At 39.4% G+C, this 24,596-nt stretch overlaps 1 protein-coding gene across 2 annotated transcripts in view; it reads right to left on the reverse strand.

Annotated features, from left to right (window-relative positions):
- Positions 1-20,321: 20,321 nt before the first annotated feature.
- eno3 (enolase 3, (beta, muscle)) overlaps positions 20,322-24,596 on the reverse strand; it is a 10,497-nt gene continuing 6,222 nt past the window's right edge. For both annotated transcript variants that reach the window (XM_053481937.1, XM_053481938.1), the window contains 5 exons: positions 23,585-23,782; positions 22,944-23,145; positions 22,695-22,803; positions 20,603-20,661; positions 20,322-20,516 (listed from right to left, as the gene is read on the reverse strand). In XM_053481937.1, the coding sequence (XP_053337912.1) occupies positions 20,447-20,516; positions 20,603-20,661; positions 22,695-22,803; positions 22,944-23,145; positions 23,585-23,782 (638 nt within the window). In that variant the 3' untranslated portion in view covers positions 20,322-20,446. The remainder of the gene's footprint in view (positions 20,517-20,602; positions 20,662-22,694; positions 22,804-22,943; positions 23,146-23,584; positions 23,783-24,596) is intronic.

The following is a 24,596-nucleotide window of genomic DNA, read 5'->3' on the forward strand; positions in this document are numbered from 1 at the left end:
CCACCAACACTGATGACGTTCTACGTCAAAGTAATTTAATTACTCGATCTGTGTTTACAGCCTCGTCCTCCTTTGTGGTGCTGAGGAACAATAACGCAGCAACGTGACCTTTGACTCTTGCAGGTTCCGCCCCCCATAAACCTTTCCCCCTAGAAACCAGGAACACTCCGGAACTATTTCCTACTTACCATAGTTCAACAGACTGAGAGGGTTTCCTCAGAGACAGAGAGACGACCAGACATAGACTTAGAGACAGACTGAGAGAGAAAGACAGACTGAGAGATAGACATAAAATGATAGACGAATGAGTGTCTGCCCCTGTCCACTGTGACGCACACACACTGACCCCACATCGAGTTATCATTATAACGCTGACACACACAGTGTGTGAAGGAGAAGAAGGTTTCAGGTTCAGCAGCTGTTGTTGCTTAGAGACGACCAACAGGCAGAAACTCCAGCATGAGGTTAACAACCAGGAAATGTACAACTGTGTGTGTGTGTGTGTGTGCGTGTGTGTGTGTCTTAAGGAGAAAAAAGAGGAAGGTGAGGGGCGTCGGTCGATCACGCTCTGTTCTCAGATATTTCAATATATCACATAGATAATATTTTAGTTTATTTGCTCTCCACTGAGATATAAAACATTCTCCACACATACAGGTGTTTATTGTATATTCTAGTAAGAACACACCGGTGATGGTTAAAAGTTTTGTAAAAATATTTAAAATGTTAAATCTAATAATAATCTGATCTGATATTTAATGTAATCAGTGATATTATTATTATTATTATTATTATTATTATTATTTGAGGTTGGAGCCCACGTACATGTCTGTGTGTCTCTCTGTACAGCAGAACTCTCTGTCTAACTTATTAATACAAAGAAATCCCATTCTGTAAGGTTGAGTATCTTACGCCTTGTTTACACTAAGTTGTCCTTCTTTGGTGCTCAGACAAATACACTCCCTGTTCGGTAATCGGAGAGTGAATCACAGATGAGAAATGGAAAAAGTAGATCAAAGGATAAAGATGAAGTTTTGTCTTAAAACCACTCCAGCGTGTTAAAATTCACTTATACCACTTCAGCGCTGTTATTTCAGCCAAAGTGAAAATATGAACTAATCCCAGTCAAAATATTCACTTTATCTTTTCTAATTAATATCTTTTGGTGCAGGTGTTTGTTTACATTGAGACAGTAGCGCATTAGTAGATTATTTTACAGTAGATTATTAAATCCCACACATAACTGTTCATAACATCACTTTTACTCCACATTTAGATTCACTGATGGTGCAGATTAAACTTCAGGAACATTTTTCTGAGACTGGTTTCTGGTCCTCCAGTGGATGAAATGTAAAGATATCGTTAACAGACAAATCTTTTTGTTTATTTTTATGAAAGGTGATACAAGCACCACAGAAACATTAAGTAGAAACCAAATATTTCGCAAGGCCAATTCTTTGGAGAAAAGATACAAACCAAGATTGGAACGTGGAGGGTAAGAACACTATTTCAGTGTGGAAAACTGGAATAACTTCTCAAAAAATTTGACCGCTACCAGATGGACAACCTGGGGGTCAGCGAGATGCGATGAACACCCAGCGATGGGAAGATCATAATCTATTTGGGCCATGATACACAAAAATTATTCGAGCATATGCCCAGACTGAAAATGAAGACAACAGCAAGGGCACCTTCTGTGATCGGCTCCAAGAGACCTTGGACGAAGCCCCTTGCAATTACATCACCCTTCTCATTATGCGATTTCAACGCCAAAGTGGACAAAGGCTCGGCCGACAAGACAAATGACAATGGGGACTGGCTGATTTCCTTTTGTTTAGCAAATGCCTTATCAATAGGAAACACCTACTTGAACCACAAACAGATCCACAGCAGATGTGGCCATCACCTGTTGGAGAAACGCTCAGCGAGATTGACTACATCTGCACTGTTGAACCTACAGGTGTGTAGAGAAGCAGTATGCGGAAATGCTCAAGCACGGTGGCTAACACCACTTTAAAGACATGACTGATTTTCTCAACTCCTGCTGGCCAGCAGCACGAATCATGAAGCCACTATACACGACCCAGTGATGGTCAGGCAGCAACAGGTTTACCTACCTGGGCAGCATCCTAGCTAGTGATGGCGATGTAGACCTTAATGTAACTTGTCGGACTGCGAAGGCTGGCAGTGTCCCAGTAGCTCCTGACAATTTGGTTGACTAAGAAGATCGACACAGTGATGAAAATGTGTCTGCTCAATTATATTGTAACTGCCATCTACACCAGTGAAACGAGGAAGATGTCTGCCAGGATTGCAGGAAGACTCAATGTCACCCAGCAGCAGCGGCTTCAGAGAACCTTACGTGTATCATACCGGGACCGCATCACCACGAAGTATATGTTCATCAACCCCACGGGTGGTGTGGAATCATTTGTCTTAAACAGAGTTCTAAAACCGGTTTGTTTTAGGGGTGTCCGAGCTGACTCATACACAATTCATGAGTGGGAAGCCACAGTGCTATTGTATTTGTGCAAAATTGGGACACTTATTGAAAAACAAGCTGATGAAGTTTACACGAGAAGTTGTGAGGGTGGGTTTGCGCAGTAATCCTTCCATTGAATTGTGCAAAGGTCCAAGTTCTATTTTTGATTTACTGAAACAGCATTTCAGTGACACAGCTTATTTCAGCATGCCGCTAAGTGACTTTTATGGCACACTCCCACAAGCTGGTGAGGACCCTTTTGATTACTGGCTGAGGCTAAATAGAGCCATGGACATGGCAGAGGACTGTTCAAAGAGACAGAACAAGAAGACCGATGATGTGTCCCGTGAGCTTACCATAATGTTCATCAGACAGTGTCCTGAGCCTGAGTTTTCCCTTATATTTAAGTGCAGACCTGTGGAGCAATGAACAGCAGCTAATGTTCATGCACGTTTTGAAGAGTATGCTAAAGAGAAACGCTGTAGCTCTGTGCTCAGAATCTCCCCAGCCGTCACTCTTTTGAAACAGGAGGTTGCTGTTCAACCTCCTGAAGCAAAGGTTAAGACAATTATACCAGATGCTGTACGTCATACTCCACCTAAAGAGCCCACTGAACTCATGGAACACATCTTAGCAATGTTAGAACGTGTCTTGGAGAACGAGCAACCAAGAAATCAGGCCAGTACAGAGCGGCATATGCTTAAGTCACACAGGAGCGGAGTACGGCCGACCCTACCATGTGAAGTGTGTGGGAATGTTGGCCCTACCACCCATTTTCACTGCAATTACATTGAAGAGAAATTCTACTCTTGTGGATGCTTTCCCTTGCATGGCATTGGAGGATTTTAACTGCTCTAAGTTTCCTGATGGCTGCTTGTTAGATCTTGAACAGAAAGTTCAGAGAACATTTGATGTGTTAACTGACAGACAGGATGAGATGAGTGTAACAGGAGCTCGGCAACCAAAATCAGCAATTCTATGGACACCCTAAAAAGGAAAGCAGAAACAAGACCGACCACATGCAACATGGTGCCAGACCTTCATGAACGATCTCCGTACATTTGATATTACGTTGGACGAGGCCAAAGATGTTGCAGCAAACCGATCACCCTGGAGAAACCTCGCCACCTAATGCGTCGAATAGCACAGGAGAAACTAAGTCAAAGTCTAAGTAAGTATGTGTATCAGTGTGTGTATCGTGTGTGTATATCAGTGTGCATCAGTGTGTGTATCGTGTGTGTATATCAGTGTGCATCAGTGTGTGTATCAGTGTGCATATGTGTTCATTAGTTTGTGTATCAGTGTGTGTATCGTGTGTGTATATCAGTGTGCATCAGTGTGTGTATCAGTGTGTGTATATCAGTGTGCATCAGTGTGTGGATCAGTGTGTGTATATCAGTGTGCATCAGTGTGTGGATCAGTGTGCATATGTGTTCATTAGTTTGTGTATCAGTGTGTGTATCGTGTGTGTATATCAGTGTGCATCAGTGTGTGTATCGTGTGTGTATATCAGTGTGCATCAGTGTGTGTATCAGTGTGTGTATATCAGTGTGCATCAGTGTGTGGATCAGTGTGCATATGTGTTCATTAGTTTGTGTATCAGTGTGTGTGTGTGTGTGTGTGTCTCTGCATGTATCATTGTGTGTATGTGTGTGTGTGCGTATCAGTGTATTAATCATGTGTATCAGTGTGTGTGTATTAATGTGTGTATTTTTGTGTATTAGTGTATATCAGTGCAGTGTGTGTCTGTGAGTTTTAGTGTGTGTATCAGTGAACCAGAATATATGGCATTGTGTATCAGTGTGTGTCAGTGTGTGCCAGTGTGTATTAGGGTGTGTTCCAGTGTGTATTAGTATATCAGTGTGTGTATCAGTGAGTATCACACACTGTATAATGTGTGTATCAGTGTGTTTTAGTGTGTGTGTATATCAGTGTGTAACATTGTGTCTGTGTGTATATACTGTAAGTGTGTGTCAGTGTATGTATTGGTGTATGTGTGTGTGTGTGCTTGTGTGTCTTATTGTGTACCAGTGTGTATCAGTGTGTTTGTATCTGTGGTTATTAGTGGGGTTATCATTATATGTATAAATGTGTGTATCAGTAAGTGTGTGTGTATGTGTCTGTGTATTTACTGTAAGTGTGTGTCAGTGTGTGTATCAGTGTGTATGTGTGAGTCAATGTATGTGTGTGTGTGTGTGTGTGTGTGTTTGTGTGTGTGTGTGTGTGTGTGTGTGTGTGCGTGTGTGTGTGTGTATCGGTGCGTATGTGTATCAGTTTGTGTATCAGTGTGTGTGTGTATATCAGTGTGTATCCTTGTGTATATTTGTATATCAGTGTGTATCTGCGTGTTTGTGTGTGTGTGTGCATGTGCATGTGTGTGTGTCAGTGTGTATCACCATGTGTCAGTGTATGTATCAATGTGTGTGTATCAGTGTGTGTGTATCAGTGTGTATATCAGAGTATGTATCAATGTGTGTGTGTGTGTGTGTGTGCATGTGTGTGTATCTGTGTTTATCAGTGTGGTTATCAGTGTATGTATAAGTGTGTGTATCTGTACGTGTGTCTGTATAAGTGTGTATGTGTAACAGGTAAAAAAAAAAAGGTGCTTCCACTTGCTTATATTTTTGGGTGTATGATCCTTCCATAATAATAAACCTGCACTCTCTGTTCATTGGCTGGTGCCATGTTGGAAATTGCTTCTGGTTAGGTCATTAATATTCGCGCCAAGCAAGAGAGTGGTTGTAATAGTGCTCTTGAAAAATAAATGTTTTGTGCTCTTTTATATGTTGACGGTTTATTATTTTTTTCTTTCTTGTTGAAAAATCATATTGTAATAGTTATCGTGCACCTGTCATTGCAGGATATCTTGTAAGAATGCTGTGAAATTGACCACTACATTTAAATGTCTTTTATTAGGTACTTGTTCTATTATAGATCATTGTAATTTGCAAACTGTGTTGTATATTTACTGTTGAAAACGTTCATTATTAATATTAGCAAGAGAGTGGTTGTAATGTGGTTGGGACCTTTTGTAAGAATGCTGTAAAATTGACCACTACATTTGTCCAATGTCTTTTATCAGAATTAAATATTCTACCTAAGGCGTGAAATGGTATCAGTTGTCGCTGTTTTTACACACAGTGCAAATTGGAGTCGTTACAATGGACCATTTTTCACCGCCATCAGGTACAAAATTCTGGTATTCTGGTATTAATGTGACAGTGATTTTTTGGACAATGACAGCGGTGGTAGATTAAACTTTAAAGAATAAATACTGTGTATAAATAATTTAGTTTAAAAGTTGTTAAAGGATTATAAATAAATTGAAGAGGTTTATTGTATAGATGTGTATATTTATATATATATATATATATATATATATAATATTTGTAAAAAAAAATGTACATGTGGTCACAAAAATTTTATATATATAAGAGACTGGCTTTGTTTATCGTATTCGTCTGAGTAACGACAAGCCTTTTCAGTTGCCGTATCGACGTCTGCTCCAAATCAGTATGAAAGGCTTCATCAAGCTTTGGACGAGATGAAAGAACGTAAGATCATACAAAAATCTTGTAGTAAGTTTGCATCGCCTCTTGTCCTAATCTGGAAAAAGTCTGGTGACTTGAGAATATATACTGATTTTCATTGGATTTACGCTCGCACAATCAAGGATGCACATCCACTTCCACATCAAGCTGATGCTTTTGCTGCGATGGGTGGAAATGCCTATTTGTCTACAATGGACCTTTCATCTGGCTACTATAATGTAGAAGTGCATGAAGATGACCGGAAATACACAGCGTTTACATCACCCTTTCGATTATATAAATATAAACGCTTACAGTCCGTGTAACAGTCCAGTCACTTTCATGCGGATGATGTTGACAATATTCAGGGATCAGAATTTCATTAGCCTATTATGTTATCTGGATGATGTTCTGGTGTTTGCACCAACAGAAAAGCTGGCATTAGAGCGCCTGGAAATGCTGTTTAAGCGTTTGAAGGCTTATTATCTTAATCTCGCTCCAAAGAAGTGTCATCTCTTGAGAAGTTCTGTGAAAATTTTTGGCCAAATTATTAGTGCAGATGGTATTGCTACCGATCCAGAAAAAGTCAAAGCCATTACTGACCAACCGAGAATTATCTCATAGATGATAGATTAATGATCATAGATGAGAGTACCAATGTCCCCAGTCAATAGAAAATAAGGTCTTTTCTTAGTATGGCAGTGTTTTACCAACAGTTTATTAAAGACTGTTCATCTATTGCCAAACCACTGTTCAATCTTACTGCTGGAAGAAAAGCGCCACGTGGAAAGTGGAAGCGCTGAGTGTGTCGGAGAGAGTTGTCAGCTTCAGACTGGACTAAGAACTGCAGTCAAGCATTTCACAAAATGAAGCAGGCCTTGCTTGATCAAGTCGTTTTGGCTTATCCAAATTTTGATAAGCCTTTCTTGCTTTCAGTAGACGCTTCAAGTAATGGGCTCGGGGCAGTTTTGTCTCGGCTTAGACCTGTTGCCTTTGCAAGCAAGTCGATTACCTATGCACAGTCACGATACCCTGCACAAATTTCTTTCGCCATAAAATGGGCTATCTGTGACAAGTTCCATCATTGGCTTACGGGTCAGAAATTCACAGGTTGGACAGACAACAACCCTTTGACATATATTTTATCCAAAGCAAAGTTGGATGCTTGTGAACATAGATGGGTTGCTAAGTTAGCACCTTATCAGTTTGACATCAATTATGTTTCTAGTCCAAAGAATGTGGTTGCGGACGCCCTGAGCCGAGAGCTCTTTGTGCACCCGAGTGTACTTCATCATCTCACAAGAGTTCCTTACAGTGGGTCTGTACACTTACACTGAAAATAGTAGAAGAGCTTGTAACTGACAGCAAACAGATTGCTCATGAATTTAATAATTGTTTTGTTAGAGCTGTTGAAGAGCTCTCTAAAAGTCACAATTTAAACATCAATAAGGAACCTCAGGGACCTGTAAGCTTACTTGATAGCTTGTTTTCCCTCCAACAAACCACTAAGTCTGAAGTATCAGCTGTTATAGAAAAAAAATATCTCTTCCACCTTGACACTTCATTACTAAAAAGAAATAAAGAGATACTGGTAAAACCCCTAACTCATTTGCTAAATCTCTCTATAAAAAATGAAGAATTTCCAAATGAATGGAAACAATCACGGGTCATACTAATTTTTAAATCAGAAAAAGCAGACCAGGCATGCAACTACAGACCAATTAGTATTCTGCCAATGTTGTCCAAGGTGTTCGAAAAAATTGTGGCAAATCAGTTAATGTTCTTTTTACAGAGCCATAACGTACTGCATCCGCTGCAATTTGGTTTCCACCCATATTATTCAACTGAGACTGCTAATTGCTTTTTAATTAAACACCTTAAATCAGCAATTGACAAAGGCCAACTAGTTGGGGCAGTTTTTTTGGATTTGAAAAAGGCGTTTGATCTACTAAATCATGATATTCCTATTCAGAGATTATCAATGTTGAATTTTGATAAAATAGCACTTCAGTGGTTTAAGACATAATTGGAGTAAAGACAACAATGTGTAATAATTAATAATGAGAAATCATCCTTTTTAACATTGAAAACAGGGGTCCCCCAGGGATCAATACTTGGTCCACTGCTCTTTACATTGTACATAAATGATTTGCCAAAAACTTGTCCAGTATTCCAAATGTATGCAGACGATGCAGTTGTCTATGTCAAGGGAAAAACCATCCAGTCTGTTACTGCACAACTACAACAGCATTTAGAAGCTGTATCATTATGAAAAAAATGTTTATTGTAAAAACAAAAATTAGGTAGATCCATGCCACCGTCTCTTTTAGATCTTTGCAGAATAAAATCGAACATTCTTTAATCTATGAGCCAAGACTTTAGCAAGGATTTTAACATCCAAATTAAGAAGAGAGATTGGTCTATATGAAGAGCACTCTGTTGGGTCCTTATCCCTCTTTGCTATGAGGGTGATGCGAGCCTCATTAAATGACGTGGGCAGCTTACCTTGCTTAAAAGATTCAGATAGAACCAAAGCTAATTGTGGAGCAAGATATGAGGAAAACGATTTTAAAAACTCTGCAGGGAACCCGTCAGGACCCAGGGACTTACCAGATTGCAATGATAAGATAGCTGAAATTATTTTCTCTTGTGATATCTTAATCTATAATCAGGGGACAGTGTTGGGATATCTAGTTGAGTTAAAAAATTCTTAACTAAACTATGGTCCTTTGGGAACTCAGAAGTATATAATCTAGAATAAAAATTCCTGAATGCATCATTATTATTAGAATGGTCAGTATGGTACCATCCTCCATCCAAATTTTTGTAATGTGTTGCTGTGCTCTAAATCCTCTTAACTGATTAGCTATAAGTTTCCCAGATTTGTCACCATGAATGTAAAATTGGATCCTACTCTTTAATAATTCAATTCAATTCAATTTTATTTGTATAGCGCTTTTAGCAATTTTCATTGCCGCAAAGCAGCTTTACATAGTCAAAAGAATTATTTAAGTTTGTATGAAATGTGAATTTGTATGAATCAAAATGGTCGGTTTGTCCCTGGTGAGCAAGCCGAGGGCGACAGTGGCAAGGAAAAACTTCCTGAGATGGTAATAGGAAGAAACCTTGAGAGGAACCAGACTCAACAGGGAACCCATCCTCATCTGGGTGATAACAGAAAGCAGTAAATGATCTGCATTTATACAGTGTGTAGGGTGGGAGGCAGTTCAGCTATAATAGCTGATGTTAATTGATGTTAATATGGAGTCCAGGTAGTTATTGAAGACCCAGGTAGACTTGTAAGAAGTTCCAGTCCTGAACTATCGAACTGTCAAGTCCTCAGAGAAACAGTTGCCAACACCAGTCAAGGCCAGAACCATTTTCTAGGTAGAGAGAATCATCCCCAGACACCAGACGCATCCCAGAGAGACACACGGGGCATCCATGTGACGAGATCTTCAGCCAGAAGCGGGGCACCAGGATGGGTCAGACAGGTCCGGAGGGCAGAGGGAGTCTGGATCACTGGCAGCTCAGGAACGACATGTGTAGCTCGACAGAGAGAGAGAAAGAGTGAAAGGGGGAGACAGGAGGAGAGAGGAAAAAGAAAGAGGGGGGGAAAGAGAAGAAGAGGAGAGATAACAGTTAGGTATGGTCACAGTCACACAATGTATAATGTGAATGTATATTAACTGTAGAGTGCAAGCAGAGACTCCGGCAGGACTAACTATGACATCATAACTAAAAGGGAGAGCCAGAAGGAAACACAAACATGATGGGGAACTGAGATGTAAAGCAAACAATCACCTCACCGTCAACAAACCTGAGTGATCAATGAGAGTGAGGAAGACAGCATCCAAACATACCAGTTCACCATAACACTCTACGTCCATGAGTCCCCCAGATCTGCTTCTTTACCTAAGGCTAATCTATTTATAAAAATGCTTGGCTAAATAAATAGGTTTTTAGCCTGGACTTAAACACTGAGACTGTGTCTGAGTCCCGAACACTATTTGGAAGACTATTCCATAACTTTGGGGCTTTGTAAGAAAAAGCTCCGCCCCCAGCTGTAGTTTTCATAATACGCGGTACTGACAAGCAGCCTGCATCCTTTGATCGAAGTAGGCGTGGCGGATCGTAAGACACTAGCAGTTCGCTCAGGTACTGCGGCGCGAGACCATTTAATGCTTTATATGTTAAGAGTAGTATTTTAAAATCAATGCGAAATTTCACAGGGAGCCAATGGAGTGAAGATAAGATAGGGGTGATGTGCTCATATCTTCTGGTTCTAGTGAGGACTCTCGCTGCTGCATTCTGGACTAGCTGAAGCTTGTTTATGCATCTAGCTGAACAACCAGACAGTAAGGCATTACAATAGTCCAACCTAGAGGTGATAAAAGCATGAACTAGTTTTTCTGCGTCGTTTAGCGACAATAAATTTCTTATTCTGGCAATATTTCTGAGGTGAAAGAATGCTATCCTGGTAATATTATCTACATGTGCTTCAAATGAAAGGCTGGAATCAATAATCACACCAAGGTCTTTTACTGTTGCATTTGATGGAACAGAAAGGCCATCTAAAGTTACGGTGTGATCTAAAATTTTACTCCTAGCTGTATGCGAAGAAGAAACTCGCGCATTCTCCAAAAAGCACAGAAAAAGGCACAGCAAAATAGTATGAGATGTAAAAACTAGTTGCTATTTATATTATTATTGTATAAATGAAAAAAGTATGTAATTTAAACGCTAACACAAACGCAAACTTTCGCGGCCACGATACAAAAACAGGAAGCTACGTCACCAAATAATTGACGATCAATTACATGCGTCGAGATGAGTTCAAATTTAGCAATTTTACAAGTTTTCTATACAGATCGAGGTTTTTAAATAGAGCATACTGCTGATCAATTTCTTTAATTTGGTTGGTCAAATCTTTTTTTATTTCACGGCCAGCTCGTTCCCGACCGTAACATAAAGAGAAACACGCATACGAAAGAATATTTATTTTACAAAAGAATTATTTATTAAGGGAAAAGTTGTTACTTACAGAAACAAAGAAAAACAAATGTCTAGGGATGAACATGCAAAAAATAAACATGCAAAAAAACATCCAATGGGGTAAAGAATATTGACAAAAAGAAGTTGGCACGAAAGACTTCCCTGGAGATCCAAGTTCCCCCAGAAGAAGCCCCCTTTTAGAGGATTAGGCCTGTCTTTTATACTTGCCACCCAGAATATGTTTAATTAGCAAGTGACATCACCCATAGATATTATACTGCCACCATGCGGCAGGGAGGAAAAAAAACAGGGTCATAACACCTCCCACCTCAAAAAGATTCTTCAAAGAATCAAAAAAAGAAAAAAAAAAAACAGGAAGAAAGCATTAGACACAAGAAAGTTTAGATGGTCTATGAAACATCTCCCACATCTTCTATCTCCCAGCACTCCTGGGCCCTAGAAATGCAAAAAGAAGAAGAGAAGAACATGCACACAGACATCATAAATCTACATTCTGAAAAGAGTGTCCGCAATTACATTCTCTTTTCCTCGTATATGTTTAATGTCCAAATGCAAAGGCTGTAAAATTAAACTCCATAGCATAAGTTGCTGATTCCGATTTCTCATTCGATTAAGAAAAACTAAAGGGTTATGATCGGTATAGACAACAATTGGAGCAGCAATCGATTCTAGGTAAACCTCAAAATGTTGTACTGCCAACACAAAAGCGAGAGGTTCTTTCTCAACGGTAGGATAAACCTGCTAATGCCGATTAAACTTATTTGAGAAGTAGCTAACAGGATGTTCAACTTGGTTCGAATCTTCTTGTAATAGAACAGCACCTGCTCCACTACTACTAGCTACTAGCATCAATTGCAAGCTTAAAAGGTCTCTCAAAGTTTGGAGCAGTTAAAATCGGTGCACTAGCTAACAAAGCTTTACAATTCTCGAAAGCTTGTTGACAAACCTCAGACCAGTGAAACTCAACTTTTAAACTTAATAAGTCAGTGAGAGGTGAAACTACACTAGCAAAATTTTGACAAAAACGTCTATACTACCCTATCATTCCTAAAAATCTACGCAATTCATGTCGATGAGTAGGGACAGGAAAACTGCAAATGGCTTCGACTTTAGCACTAATGGGTTTTACACACCCATTTCCTACTACCTTACCCAAGTAAGTAACTGTCGCCTTTTCAAACTCAGATTTAGCGAGGTTGATGGTTAAGTTTGCCTCAGCTAAACTGGAAAATAGATCTTTTATTTGATCAAGATGTTTAGACCAAAAAGAACTATATAAGACGATATTATCAAGGTATGCCTCACATCTAGGCATTTCTGACACTATATGATTTACCAGACGTTGGAACGTAGCAGGAGCATTATGAACCCCAAAAGGCATCACTGTGTACTATAAGAAAGTGTCAGGGGTAGCAAAGGCAGATAACTCTTTCGCTCGAGCAGTTAAAGGCACCTGCCAATACCCCTTTAGAAGATCGAATTTACTTACATATTTGGCAGAGCCAACATGATCAACACAGTCATCAAAACGTGGTAAAGGGAAACAATCAGGTTTGGTCAAAGAATTGAGCTTACGATAATCAGTGCAGAATTTATATGAGCCATCGGGTTTGTTTACCAACAAACAAGGAGAACTTCATGAACTAAAGCTAGGTTCTGCCAAATTATGCGAAAGTAGATAGCTTACTTCCTGATGTTTTACAGGATTAACCCTATAAGCATTTTGCTTAATAGGAGAGGCGGTCTCTACATCAATATCGTGTTTAATGATGGAAGTACGACCAGGTGTATTAAGAAAAAGAGAAGGAAAAGACATCATCGCCTCAATAATGTCATTTCTTCCCCCCTCACCCAAATAAGACAAATACCCAGAAAAACTAGCAAGGATTTGAGAGATTAGGAGCACACATTGTCACAACACCAACAAAGGTGGTACTTGCTGGCTTAACATAGGATTTTAACAGGTTAATGGGACAAACTTAGGGACAAACAATATTCCATCAGGTAGTTGATGATATTGTCAGTGCTATTGACTGTAAACATTCATGTGCAGCATTATTTGTTGATCTTTCGAAAGCTTTTGATACAGTTGATCATACTATTTTGCTACAATGTCTGTCTAAAATTGGGATATCTGCTAATGCTATCAAGTGGTTTAAAAATTATCTATCCAGCAGATATCAGTGTTACATGTGAAGGCATTATGTCAAGGGAGGCAGAATTAATAGTTGGAGTCCCCCAAGGTTCCATATTAGGGCCTCTATTATTTACAATCTACATAAATGATATTTGTACACATGTAGATGCAGCTGTACACCTTTATGCTGATGACACTATTATATACAGTACGGCTAGATCTCCTTATGAGGCATTAACAAAATTACAGGATGCTTTTGCAGCTTTACAAAAAAATCTACTTAAGTTAAAATTGGTATTAAATTCTAAAAAAACTAAATTTATGTTATTTTCTCATTTTTTCAATGCCCAGGATTTGCCTCAAATTGTCACTATATATAATCAGGAAATTGAAAGAGTGCCGTATTATAATTATTTGGGTTTTTTATTAGATGAAAAGCTCTCTTTTAAACCCCATGTAGATAACTTGGTGAAAAAGCTGAGAGTTAAGTTACATTTTTATTATAGAAATAAGGCTTGTTTTAATTTAAAAATAAGAAAGGAACTTGTGGCTGCTACCTTTTTGTCTGTATTAGACTATGGAGATATTCTTTATATGCATGCATCAAAGTCTGTTTTATGTTCACTGGATTCTGTTTACCATTCTGCCCTTCGTTTTGTCACAAAGGCTGTGTTCCAAGTTTTCCACACATCATTGTAATTTATATAGTCTATCAGGTTGGCCGCCTCTTTCAGTTCGTAGACAGCATCACTGGCTTATCTTTGTTTATAAAGCTGTGATGGGATTGTTGCCTTCTTTTTTATCAATATTCTCTTTTATAGAAAACAAGTACAATCTCAGGTCAAAAAATTGTATTCTTTTTACTACGCCTGCTGTAAAATCTGAATTTGGTCAAATTGCCTTCCGTTACAATGCCCCTTCAACCTGGAATGCTTTGCAGAAACAGTTGAAACTAAGCTCTTTTATTACACTAAATGATTTTAAATCATATCTCACAGAGACTTTCAGCTATGAATGTGACTGTATATAGTCTGTTCCGTGCTTGTGGTTGCTTATACTGCTTGTCGTGTGATGTCTTGGTTGTTATAATATTATTTTGTTTTATATTTTGTTTGATGTTGCATTTAATCTTTATTGTTGTCTGGTTGTGTGATTATGATCTGTATTATGTGATGTTGTATGATATGTTTTGTGTATTGTAGATGAGGTTTCTCTATTTTTAGTATTTTTACTTAAACTTTAAAGTGTTGCCTTTCTTGGCCAGGGACCATTTGAAAAAGAGACTATAGTCTCAATATGATTTCCCCTGGTTAAATAAAGGAAAAATAAAAAATAAAATAAAAACTTGTACTTTCCTCTTGTGATCTGCAGAATATTTAACACATAATTATTGTCTGTCAGACATTTAACTATACTATAAGGTCCCATAAACTTGGCTTGAAATGGGTTAGAAGGGAGAGACAATAAAGCCAATACCTGATCCCCTACCCCTTTATCTCTAAAATTCTGGAAAAGGTAGTATCACAGCAGCTATGTTTATATCTACATATACAGTAAATAGCATAAACGAACTGTATCAGTCAGGATTTAGGCCTCATCACAGCACAGAGACAGCACTTGTTAAAGTAGTAAATGACCTCCTAGTGGCCTCTGATCAGGGTTGCATCACTATACTTGTATTACTCAACCTCAGTGCAGCTTTTGACACCATTGATCATAGTATTCTCCTTCACAGATTAGAAAATGTAGTAGAAATTAAGGGAATGGCCCTCTTATGGCTTAGATCCTATTTGACTGATCATTATCAGTTTGTAGATTTAGATGGTGACCATTCCTCATGTTCTCAAGTTGAGTTTGGTGTTCCACAGGGTTCTGTTTTAGGCCCACTGCTTTTTCCCTTTACATGCTTCCTCTGGGCAACATAATCCGTAAGCATGGTATTAGTTTTCATTGGTATGCTGATGACACACAAGTATACGTTTCAGCAAAACCAGATGAGAAAAACCAGTTTACTAAAGTTTTGGAGATTGGATGTTAATTAATTTCCTCCTGCTTAATCCTGATAAGAAAGAAGTTCTAGTCATAGGACCACAAGCAGCTAGAAGTAAGCTTTCTAAACACACTGTGATTTTAAATGGCCTTTCTGTTCTGCAACAGTAAAAGACCTCGGTGTGATTATAGATTCCAGCCTTCCATTTAAAGCTCATGTAGATAATATTACCAGGATAGCATTCTTTCACCTCAAAAATATTGCCAAGATAAGAAATATATTGTCACCAAATTATGCAGAAAAATTAGTTCATGCTTTTATCACGTCTAGTTTGGATTACTGTAATGATTACTGTCTGGTTCTTCAACAAGGTGCTTAAACAAGCTTCAATTAAGCCAGAATGCAGCAGTGAGAAATACCCAAAGTTATGAAATAGTCTTCCAATTAATGTTCGGGACTCAGACACAGTCTCAGTGTTTAAGTCTAGGCTAAAAACCTATTTATTTAGCCAAGCATTTTTAAAAAATAGATTAGCTTTAGGTAAAGGAGCAGATCTGGGGGACTCATGGATGTAGAGTGTTATGGTGTACTAATTTTGTAGGGGGTAAAGGTGATTGTTTGCTTTACATCCCAGATCCCCCTCGTGTCTGTGTTTCCTTCTGGCTCTACCTTTTAGTTATGCCGTTATAGTTAGTCCTGCCGGAGTCTCTGCTTGCACTCTACACTAAATATACATTTACATTATACATTGTGTGACTACGACCATACCTAACTGTTATCTCTCCTCTTCTGCTCTCCCCTCTCTTGTTCTCTCTCCCCCTCTCTCTTCCCTCTTTCCCACTCTTTCTCTGTCGAGCTACACATGTTGTTCCTAAGCTGCCATTGATCCAGACTCCCTCTGCCCTCTGGACCTGTCTGACCCATCCTGGTACCCCGCTTCTGGTTGAAGATCAGATGTTTTGGAGCATGACGTAAATACTAGCTCTGATACGACTCAGCTGAGACCTGAGGGTCATGAGGTTACCAAGGGTATAGACAAAAGTGTACCTGGAACAGCTGCAGAGCAAATTGAAATATCTGCACCTATTCCCTTGAGTGCTGCAAGGCCTAATATTATCCACCATGTTGAAACTAATTCAGGTTCTCTAAGTCAGGAGATTTATTGAAATAATGAACCGGCAAAAAGTTCTGGGGTATATATATACAGTGGAACCTCAAATTACGAGCATAATGGTGGGCTCGTATTCCAAAACACTCGTAAACCAAATTTAATTTTCCCATTAAAAATTATGGAAACTTAAATTATTTTTTCTACAGCCCAAAAAAATAAATACATAAAAATAATTATTACAAAATATTAAGTAAAAATAAAACAAATTAACCTGCACGTTACCTTTCAAAAAAGTTAAAAATAAATCCTGGCAGATAAGCGTTTCCATTTGTGCATGCAGGCGCTGTGTGTGTATGTGTGTGTGTGAGGCTAGAGTAAGTGGAGACTCTTGCTTTCAGCCCCTCCTGTCTCCCTTTCCTCATCTTACACATTAAAACTTTTTCCTCTTGTTTACACACACTCACACACACATTAACGGAAAGACTGTTGTTCTGTTCTAAATTATTAAAGCTTCTCCGCTTTATTTTAATGTTGCTCGCGACAGCGTAACAGCACGTTAATCCATGCTGGTGTAATGATGAGATGGACAAACTGGTCGATGCCTCTGTTCTTTGATTTTCTGCATTGTCAGGTTATAGTACAAACTTTCGGGTGGATCCTGCACTTAAATCCAACAAAAAAAACTACTGAAGAACAAAACTCAGGCTCTATATCCTAACTTAAATCTCACATTCGCGTTCACACACACCGGACTGCATTACCCACAATGCATCTCCCACATTGGACTACACTTCCGTAAACAGAGGTCATAAATCACCGTCTCTCTTCCGCTACACTGTTTTATCTAAAAAAGCACTAAACAAGACACTCGTGTGAGCGCAAACTAACAGAATCACTGCTGTAAAGTAAAACAAACTAACAAATGACCCAGCACCTCACCTCTGAAAAGATTTGCCACAGAGTTTCTTCGGAGAGCAGAGTGTGTGTCTCTTGTCTTCATTTCTGTGCGTGCGTGTGTGTTTGTGAATGAGGGTTTCACACACACACACACACACATACACACACAGCCGGCACAGTGTCTAATTGCGTGCGCACACACACACACACACACACACCGCGATGAGGAAGAAAATAGATTTTTAACCTCTGTATTGAGAATTTCTTTTGCCTTACTCGCGCGCACACACGCGCTTTCGAACACATAATAAAATATGTTTCATACACACGTAGTCACAGTGTTATGGTAAACAGTACACGCGCGCCCAGATGTTGATTATACCAGTGAGAGAGACGAGCACTAAGACCCAGCAGGGGAGACGATTACAATTTGGCAGTGCAAGAGAAAGAAAAACTGTTGGCTCAGTTGTGATCACGTGACGCTCGGCGTCTAAACAAGAAGCGCATGCGTGAAACATGATACTCGGTGCTCGTATACCAAGAAAATGCTCGTTTTTCGGAGTAAATTTTATTAAAAATCTTTGCTCGTCCTGCAGAACACTCGTAAACCGCGCTACTCGTAATCCAAGGTTCCACTGTACTCTTTTTATATTTTGACGATGTATTTTTTTTCGTCTTTCTTTTTGAAAAATCATAATGTAATAGTTATCGTGCACCTGTCATTGCAGGACGTCTTGTAAGAATGCTGTGAAATTAACCACTACATTTAAATGTCTTTTATGAGAATTAAATATTTTACCCAAGACATGAAATGGTGTCAGTTGTCGCAGTAATTACACAACACAGATTGGAGTGGTTACATATGCGTGTGTATGTGTGTGTCAGAGTGTGTATCAAGGTCTATTTGTTAGTTTATTAGACAGGGACATTGTACATTAGTTTAAATAACTGTAAATGTTGTCACGGTGTGTGCCTGTGATAGGTGTGTGCCTTAATCTGTTGTCATTTCTCGCTCACTCTGTAGGCTCACTAGGTAGGCGGCCTCCTCTTCTGCTTAGCTGTGGTGTAATCACTGCTAATGGATCACAGGCTTCTCCCTGCGTTATAAAAGATCCGGAGCAGAGTTGTGCAGCAAACGCTAAAGACGCGTAAGAATGGCACATGAGCAGGAAGATATAACGCGCCCCAATGACTTGAAAGAAATTTATCTAAATGCAGTCAATTGATCGCCGCGTGAAGAATAGCTACACGAACACTACACGAGCCCCCATAGTACTCGCACTCCCCAGCCAGCCTCCAGGATCCTGCTGCCGAAAAAAGATAAAGGGTACGGGGAGTTCTCATTAATTGTGTTAATGTTGACGAGACTGACTGCTGATGAACCAATTCTTCAGATTCATTTGAAACAGGCTATACAAGTCCAGTTCTCGGATACTCACTGGGACAGAGTTCCATTTTTGTGCTGCTTTAACAGAAAATGACGACTAATTGAATGTACTTTTCTTAAATAGAATAATACTGTCCCTTCTTACTGCACATCTGGTATGTCGGGATGAAGTAGTTCTTACGTTTAAAAATTGTCCAAGTGGAGGAGAATACAGCCCATAAATAATTTCAAACATTAAACAGTGTGTGTGTGTGTGTCAGTGTGTGTTTATTAGTGTATAGGGTAGTTCAAAAAGAATGAACCAATTTTGCTACCAATATTTTCCATTATCCACAAGTTTTCCAGCCATTCACAAGTATTCTACTCACAATCACAGTCATACTTGTGACTTGCCTGGAGTTTTGTATTACTTTTCCTTAACAAAATATTGCCTAGCAAAATTGGTTCATTCTTTTTAAATTACCCTGTATATTAATGTGTTTATCTGTGTGTATCTATGTGTGTATCATCGGCTTGCTCATCAGGTACAATCCAATTATTTTGATTTATACACATTCACAATTCATACAAATTTCCAATGACAATAAACATCACAATAATTCTATACAAATAACATTTAATTGAATTGTAGAAGTACGTGTATAAGTGTGTGTATCAGTGTGTAGCATGTATGCGTGTGTGTGTGTGTGTGTGTCAGGAAGTGTATCAGTGTGTTGTGTGTATCAGTGTGTAGTGTTTGTGTCAGAGTGTGTATCAGTGTGTAGTGTGTATCAGTGTGAAGGAATTTTGGCCCGCTCTTCTTTTCAGAATAGTTTTTATTCATCCACACTGGAGGGTTTAACCTGTTTAAGGTCATGCCATATCATCTCAATCAGAGTTAAGTCCAGGCCCCTTAATTTATTTAAGACCATTCAGAGGTGTACTTGCTGGTTTTTATTATCATCGTTTCGGATCATGGTCCTGCTGCAGAACCCAAGTGAGCTTGAGGTCACAAACTGATGGCCAGATATTCTTCCTTCAGGATGTTCTGGTAGAGGGCAGAATTCATGGTTCCATCAATTATGGCAAGTCGTTCAGGTCCTGAAGATGCAAACTAACCCTAGACCATCACACTACCACCACCATGCGTGACTGTTAATATGATGTTCTTTTCATGAAACGCTGTTAGTTTTATGCCAGATATAACAGGACACACACCTTTCAAAAAGTTTAACTTTTGTCTTACCAGTCCACAGAATATTTGCCCATAAGTCTTGGTGACAAACAAGATGTTTTTTGGCAAATGTGAGATGAGACTTTGTGTTATTTTTAGTGAACAGACACACACACACACGGCTTAGTGTGACATCTTTCCTAATTTATGTTTAAGCCCTGAGTCATAATTTAATAGTTCAGACAAAAAGTTTCATACCGCAGGTTTCTCAGCTCACACTTTTTGCTTTCGCATTATATTCTGCAGACTGGTAGCCGAGTTCTCCAGAAGCATTTTTCTTAAAACCCATGAGTCCTGTCCAAACTGATATTTAGTAAAACCCTTCCAGACTTTCAGCCACAGTGCTCCAGGTGTTTACAGCTGTGTCAGGTTTCTACACGTTCTACACTTTTTATTTAATTTTATTTTCTTTCGGCTGAGATTTATTACACACAATGACACATGCAAGTCACTGGGGGGTGCCAAAGTTCTTTATATCATCCTGTTAAATTATAACTACGCACATTTTAATCACAACAAACTAACATGCACATACACACGCACGCACACACATAGAAAGCCATTGCTCATTTTTTATTTGACAAGTTCCTACCATTGATATTATTTTATTAGGAGCTGGAACAGTCTTGGTCAGAGATAGATAGTGTGTGTGAGATATCATGAGCATGGTGTAGGTCCCCAGTTTAATTGACTTTGGGATGACGAAAGTCTCGGCCAGCATACTTGGCACTGTCTCCAAGCTCCTCCTCGATTCTATTGACATCATGGGTATTTATTTTCATGCATTATAATAAACATAATTATTAAAATCTAATTTGCAAATTGATTGCATCACTTACCTCAAAAGCTGGTTGTACTTGGCCAAGCGTTCTGACCTGCAGGGGGCGCCAGTCTTAATCTGGTTAACCACAGACATTACTGACATTAACAACCCCAAACACACATACAGACATCTCCCAGACATTATCAGTAATCTCAGTTATTAACTTGATTGGATCGCTGTCTGACCCAACAGAACTTGATCAAGCAACTGAATATCACATCAGAACCTAGTATACTTTATTTCCCTTGAAGAGAATAAACTAATTTCACTCATCTCTTCTTCAAAATTATCAATCTGTGTATTAACTCCTATACCGACACATTTTCTTAAACAGATAGTACCAGCAATAACAGAACCCCTGTTGAGAATAATTAATTCTTCACTCAGCATTGGTTATGTTCCAAAATCTTTTAAATTAGCAGCAGCAGCTCTATTTATATCTACGTAGAAATAGCATAAACGAACTGTATCAGTCGAACACTGTCAGGATTTAGGCCTCATCACAGCACAGAGACAGCGATTGTTAAAGTAGTAAATTACCTCCTTTTGGCCTCTGATCAGGGTTGCATCACCATACTTGTGTTACTTGACCTCAGTGCAGCTTTTGACACCATTGATCATAGTATTTTTTTTTACAGTTTAGAAAATGTAGAAATTAAGGAAACGGCCCTCTCCTGGCTCAGATTTTTATCAGTTTGTAGATTTAAATGGTGACTATTCTGCATGTTCTCAAGTGGAGTTTGGTGTTCCACAGGGCTCAGTTTTAGGCCCACTGATTTTTTTCCTTTAAATGGTTCCTCTGTGCAATATAATTCGTAAGTATGCTATTAGTTTTCACTGTTATGCTGATGACACACAGCAAAACCAGATGAGAAAAAACAGCTTACTAAAGTTGAGCAATGTGTGCAGGACATAAGAGACTGGATGTTAATTAACTTCCTTCTACTTAATCCTGATAAGACAGAAGTTCTAGTCATAGGACCATAAGCAGCTAGAAGCAAGCCTTTCTGATCACACTTTAACTTTAGATGGCCTTTCTGTTCCATTAAGTGCAACATTAAAAGACCTCGGTGTGATTATAGATTCCAGCCTTTCCATTTGAAGCTCATGTAGATAATATTACCAGGATAGCATTCTTTCACCTCAGAAATATTGCCAAGATAAGAAATATATTGTCGCTAAACGATGCAGAAAAACTAGTTCATGCTTTTATCACCTCTAGGTTGGACTATTGTAATGCCTTACTGTCTGGTTGTTTAGCTAGATGCATAAATAAGCTTCAGCTAGTCCAGAATGCAGCAGCGAGAGTCCTCACTAGAACCAGAAGATATGAGCACATCACCCCTATCTTATCTTCACTGCATTGGCTCCCTGTAAAATTTCACACAAATTTTAAAATACTACTTTTGACGTATAAAGCATTAAATGCTTATATAGGACTAAATACTTGTGCTACAATGAGTGAACTGCTAGTGTCTTACGATCCACCACGCCTACAACGTATTATAAAAACTACAGCAGGGGGCGGAGCTTTTTCTTACAAAGCCTCAAAGTTATGGAGTAATCTTTCAATTAAGGTTTAGGACTCAGATACAGCCCTAATGTTTAAGTCTTTACCAGGAAGACGGTCCTGGCCTCGGGTGATGCTGACAGGACTGCAGTCACTCGATAGTTCAGGACTGGAGTTTCCTACAGTCTACCTGAGTCTCCAATAACTACCTGGACTCCATATGAACTTCTCCACATCTCCTGTTATACTGAACTTCCAGCCTCCTAACACACAGTATGAGTGCAGTTCAATCCCTGCTATCCGTTATCACCCAGATGAGGATGGGTTCCCTGTTGAGTCTGGTTCCTCTCAAGGTTTCTTCCTATTACCATCTCAGGGAGTTTTTCCCTCAGCACCGTCGCCCTCGGCTCGTTCATCAGGGACGATCTGATCATTCTGGTACATTCTCTCACATTTCATACAAATTGAAATAATTTTTTTTGATTGTGTAAAGCTGCTTTGTGAAAATTGTTAAAAGCGCTATACAAATAAAATTTTATTAAATTGAGACAACTGCAACGTGTGTGTATCTGTGTGTGCATGCATATGTGTGTGTTACCTGTCCAGTGCACAACCCAACTACGAGGTCAGCAATGAACGTGTCTTCAGTCTCACCAGAGCGATGACTCACCATCACACCCCACCCATTAGACTGCGCAAGCTTACAACTACACACACACACAAACACACAAACACAAACACATACACACAATAAGCATCTACATCGACAACTATTTTTAACATTCACTGTGTGAAGGGGCTTTAGTAGCAGGAACTGCTGTGTGTGTGTGTGTGTGTGTGTACTGACGCCTGTATAGACTCGGTCACTGAGCCGATTTGGTTGACTTTAAGCAGCAGACAGTTGCAGGCTTTTCTGTCCACCGCCTGCTGGATGCGTCTGGGGTTTGTAACGGTCAGGTCGTCTCCTACAATCTGGATGTCCACTGAGGCGGTGAAGTCCGTCCAGTTCTGCCAGTCATCCTGATCAAATGGGTCCTCGATGGACATCACTAAACACACACACGTTGCTGTTAAATTGTAAAATCATCCTGCACTGTAATAAAATCAGAATTCAAGTCTAATAAAAGTTGTTAATGAGTGTGCTAGGGTCAGTCTCAAGCTCTTTTATTTAAAGAGGACCCCTACCTGTCAGAACCCTAACCCAGAACTATTATTTAAGACTTTCCATCCGTGAAAAACACATTTTTATTGAGTGTGTAACGTTGGTAACTGTGGCCGTGGTTTGCATCATCGCAATGTGCAGCAAGAACATCTGTCCCCACGTCACACACCTGTCAACCCCCTCACACACATTTAGACCCGCAGCTTTAGTGGAGACATTGGTGAGACTGGTGAGACTATCAGAGCACAGTGACATGATGAATAAACCAGATCACATCAGTGTGTGATTCTGTGTTTGTGTGTGTGTGTGTGTGTGTGTGTGTGTACCCGGGTAGCTTTTGACGAAGCTCTTATACAGGTCTCCCAGCTGCGCCCCTGTGATGTGGCGTTTCGGGTCGTCTGGAGATTTAAAGTCCAGATCGTATTTTCCCGCTTTGTAGAACTCTGACGCTGCCACGTCCATCCCAATGACGATCTGATCCAGATACCCCGCCTTCTCTATAGCGCACTTCAACAGCTCCAGTGCTACACACACACACACACACACACACACACACATTTTATATTTATATATACAGTGTGGACCTCTACACTATACTCTGCTAATTCCACAAGGCTAAGGCTAGTGGATCCAACCTGAGAGCTCTATCACTCCAAGCAAAAATTCAAAAATTCAAGATTCAAGAAATGTATTTGTTACATACATAGTTGTAAAAGTCCAACAGTAGTAAAATCCAATGCAACAAACTCCACACTGTGCGGATTTTTAAGAAAAAAATAATAATAATGATAATTAGAGAGAAATAAGGTTGATAATCCATACAATGAAGCTGTGGGAAAGAGTAGTGGAAGCTAGGTTAAGGGCAGAGGTGAGCATTTGTGAGCAGCAATATGGTTTTATGCCTAGAAAGAGTACATCAGATGCAGTATTTGCTTTGAGGATGCTGGCGGAGAAGTACAGAGAAGGTAACAGGGAGTTGCATTGTGTCTCTTTAGATTTAGAGAAAGCATATGACAGGGTGCCAAGAGAGGAGCTGTGGTATTGTATGAGGAAGTCTGGAGTGGCAGAGAAGTATGTTAGAGTGGTGCAGGACATGTATGAGAGCTGTAAGACAGTGGTAAGATGTGCTGTAGGTGTGACAGAAGAGTTCAAGGTGGAGGTGGGTCTGCATCAAGGATCGGCTCTAAGCCCCTTTTTGTTTGCTCTGGTGGTGGACAGGAGGACAGATGAGGTTAGACAGGAGTCTCTTTGGACAATAATGTTTGAAGATGACATTGTGCTTTGTAGCGAGAGCAGGGAACAGCTGGAGGAAAATCTAAAGGTGGAGGTATGCTCTGG

This window comes from Clarias gariepinus, chromosome 22, assembly GCF_024256425.1.
Source record: "Clarias gariepinus isolate MV-2021 ecotype Netherlands chromosome 22, CGAR_prim_01v2, whole genome shotgun sequence".
NCBI lineage: Eukaryota > Metazoa > Chordata > Actinopteri > Siluriformes > Clariidae > Clarias > Clarias gariepinus.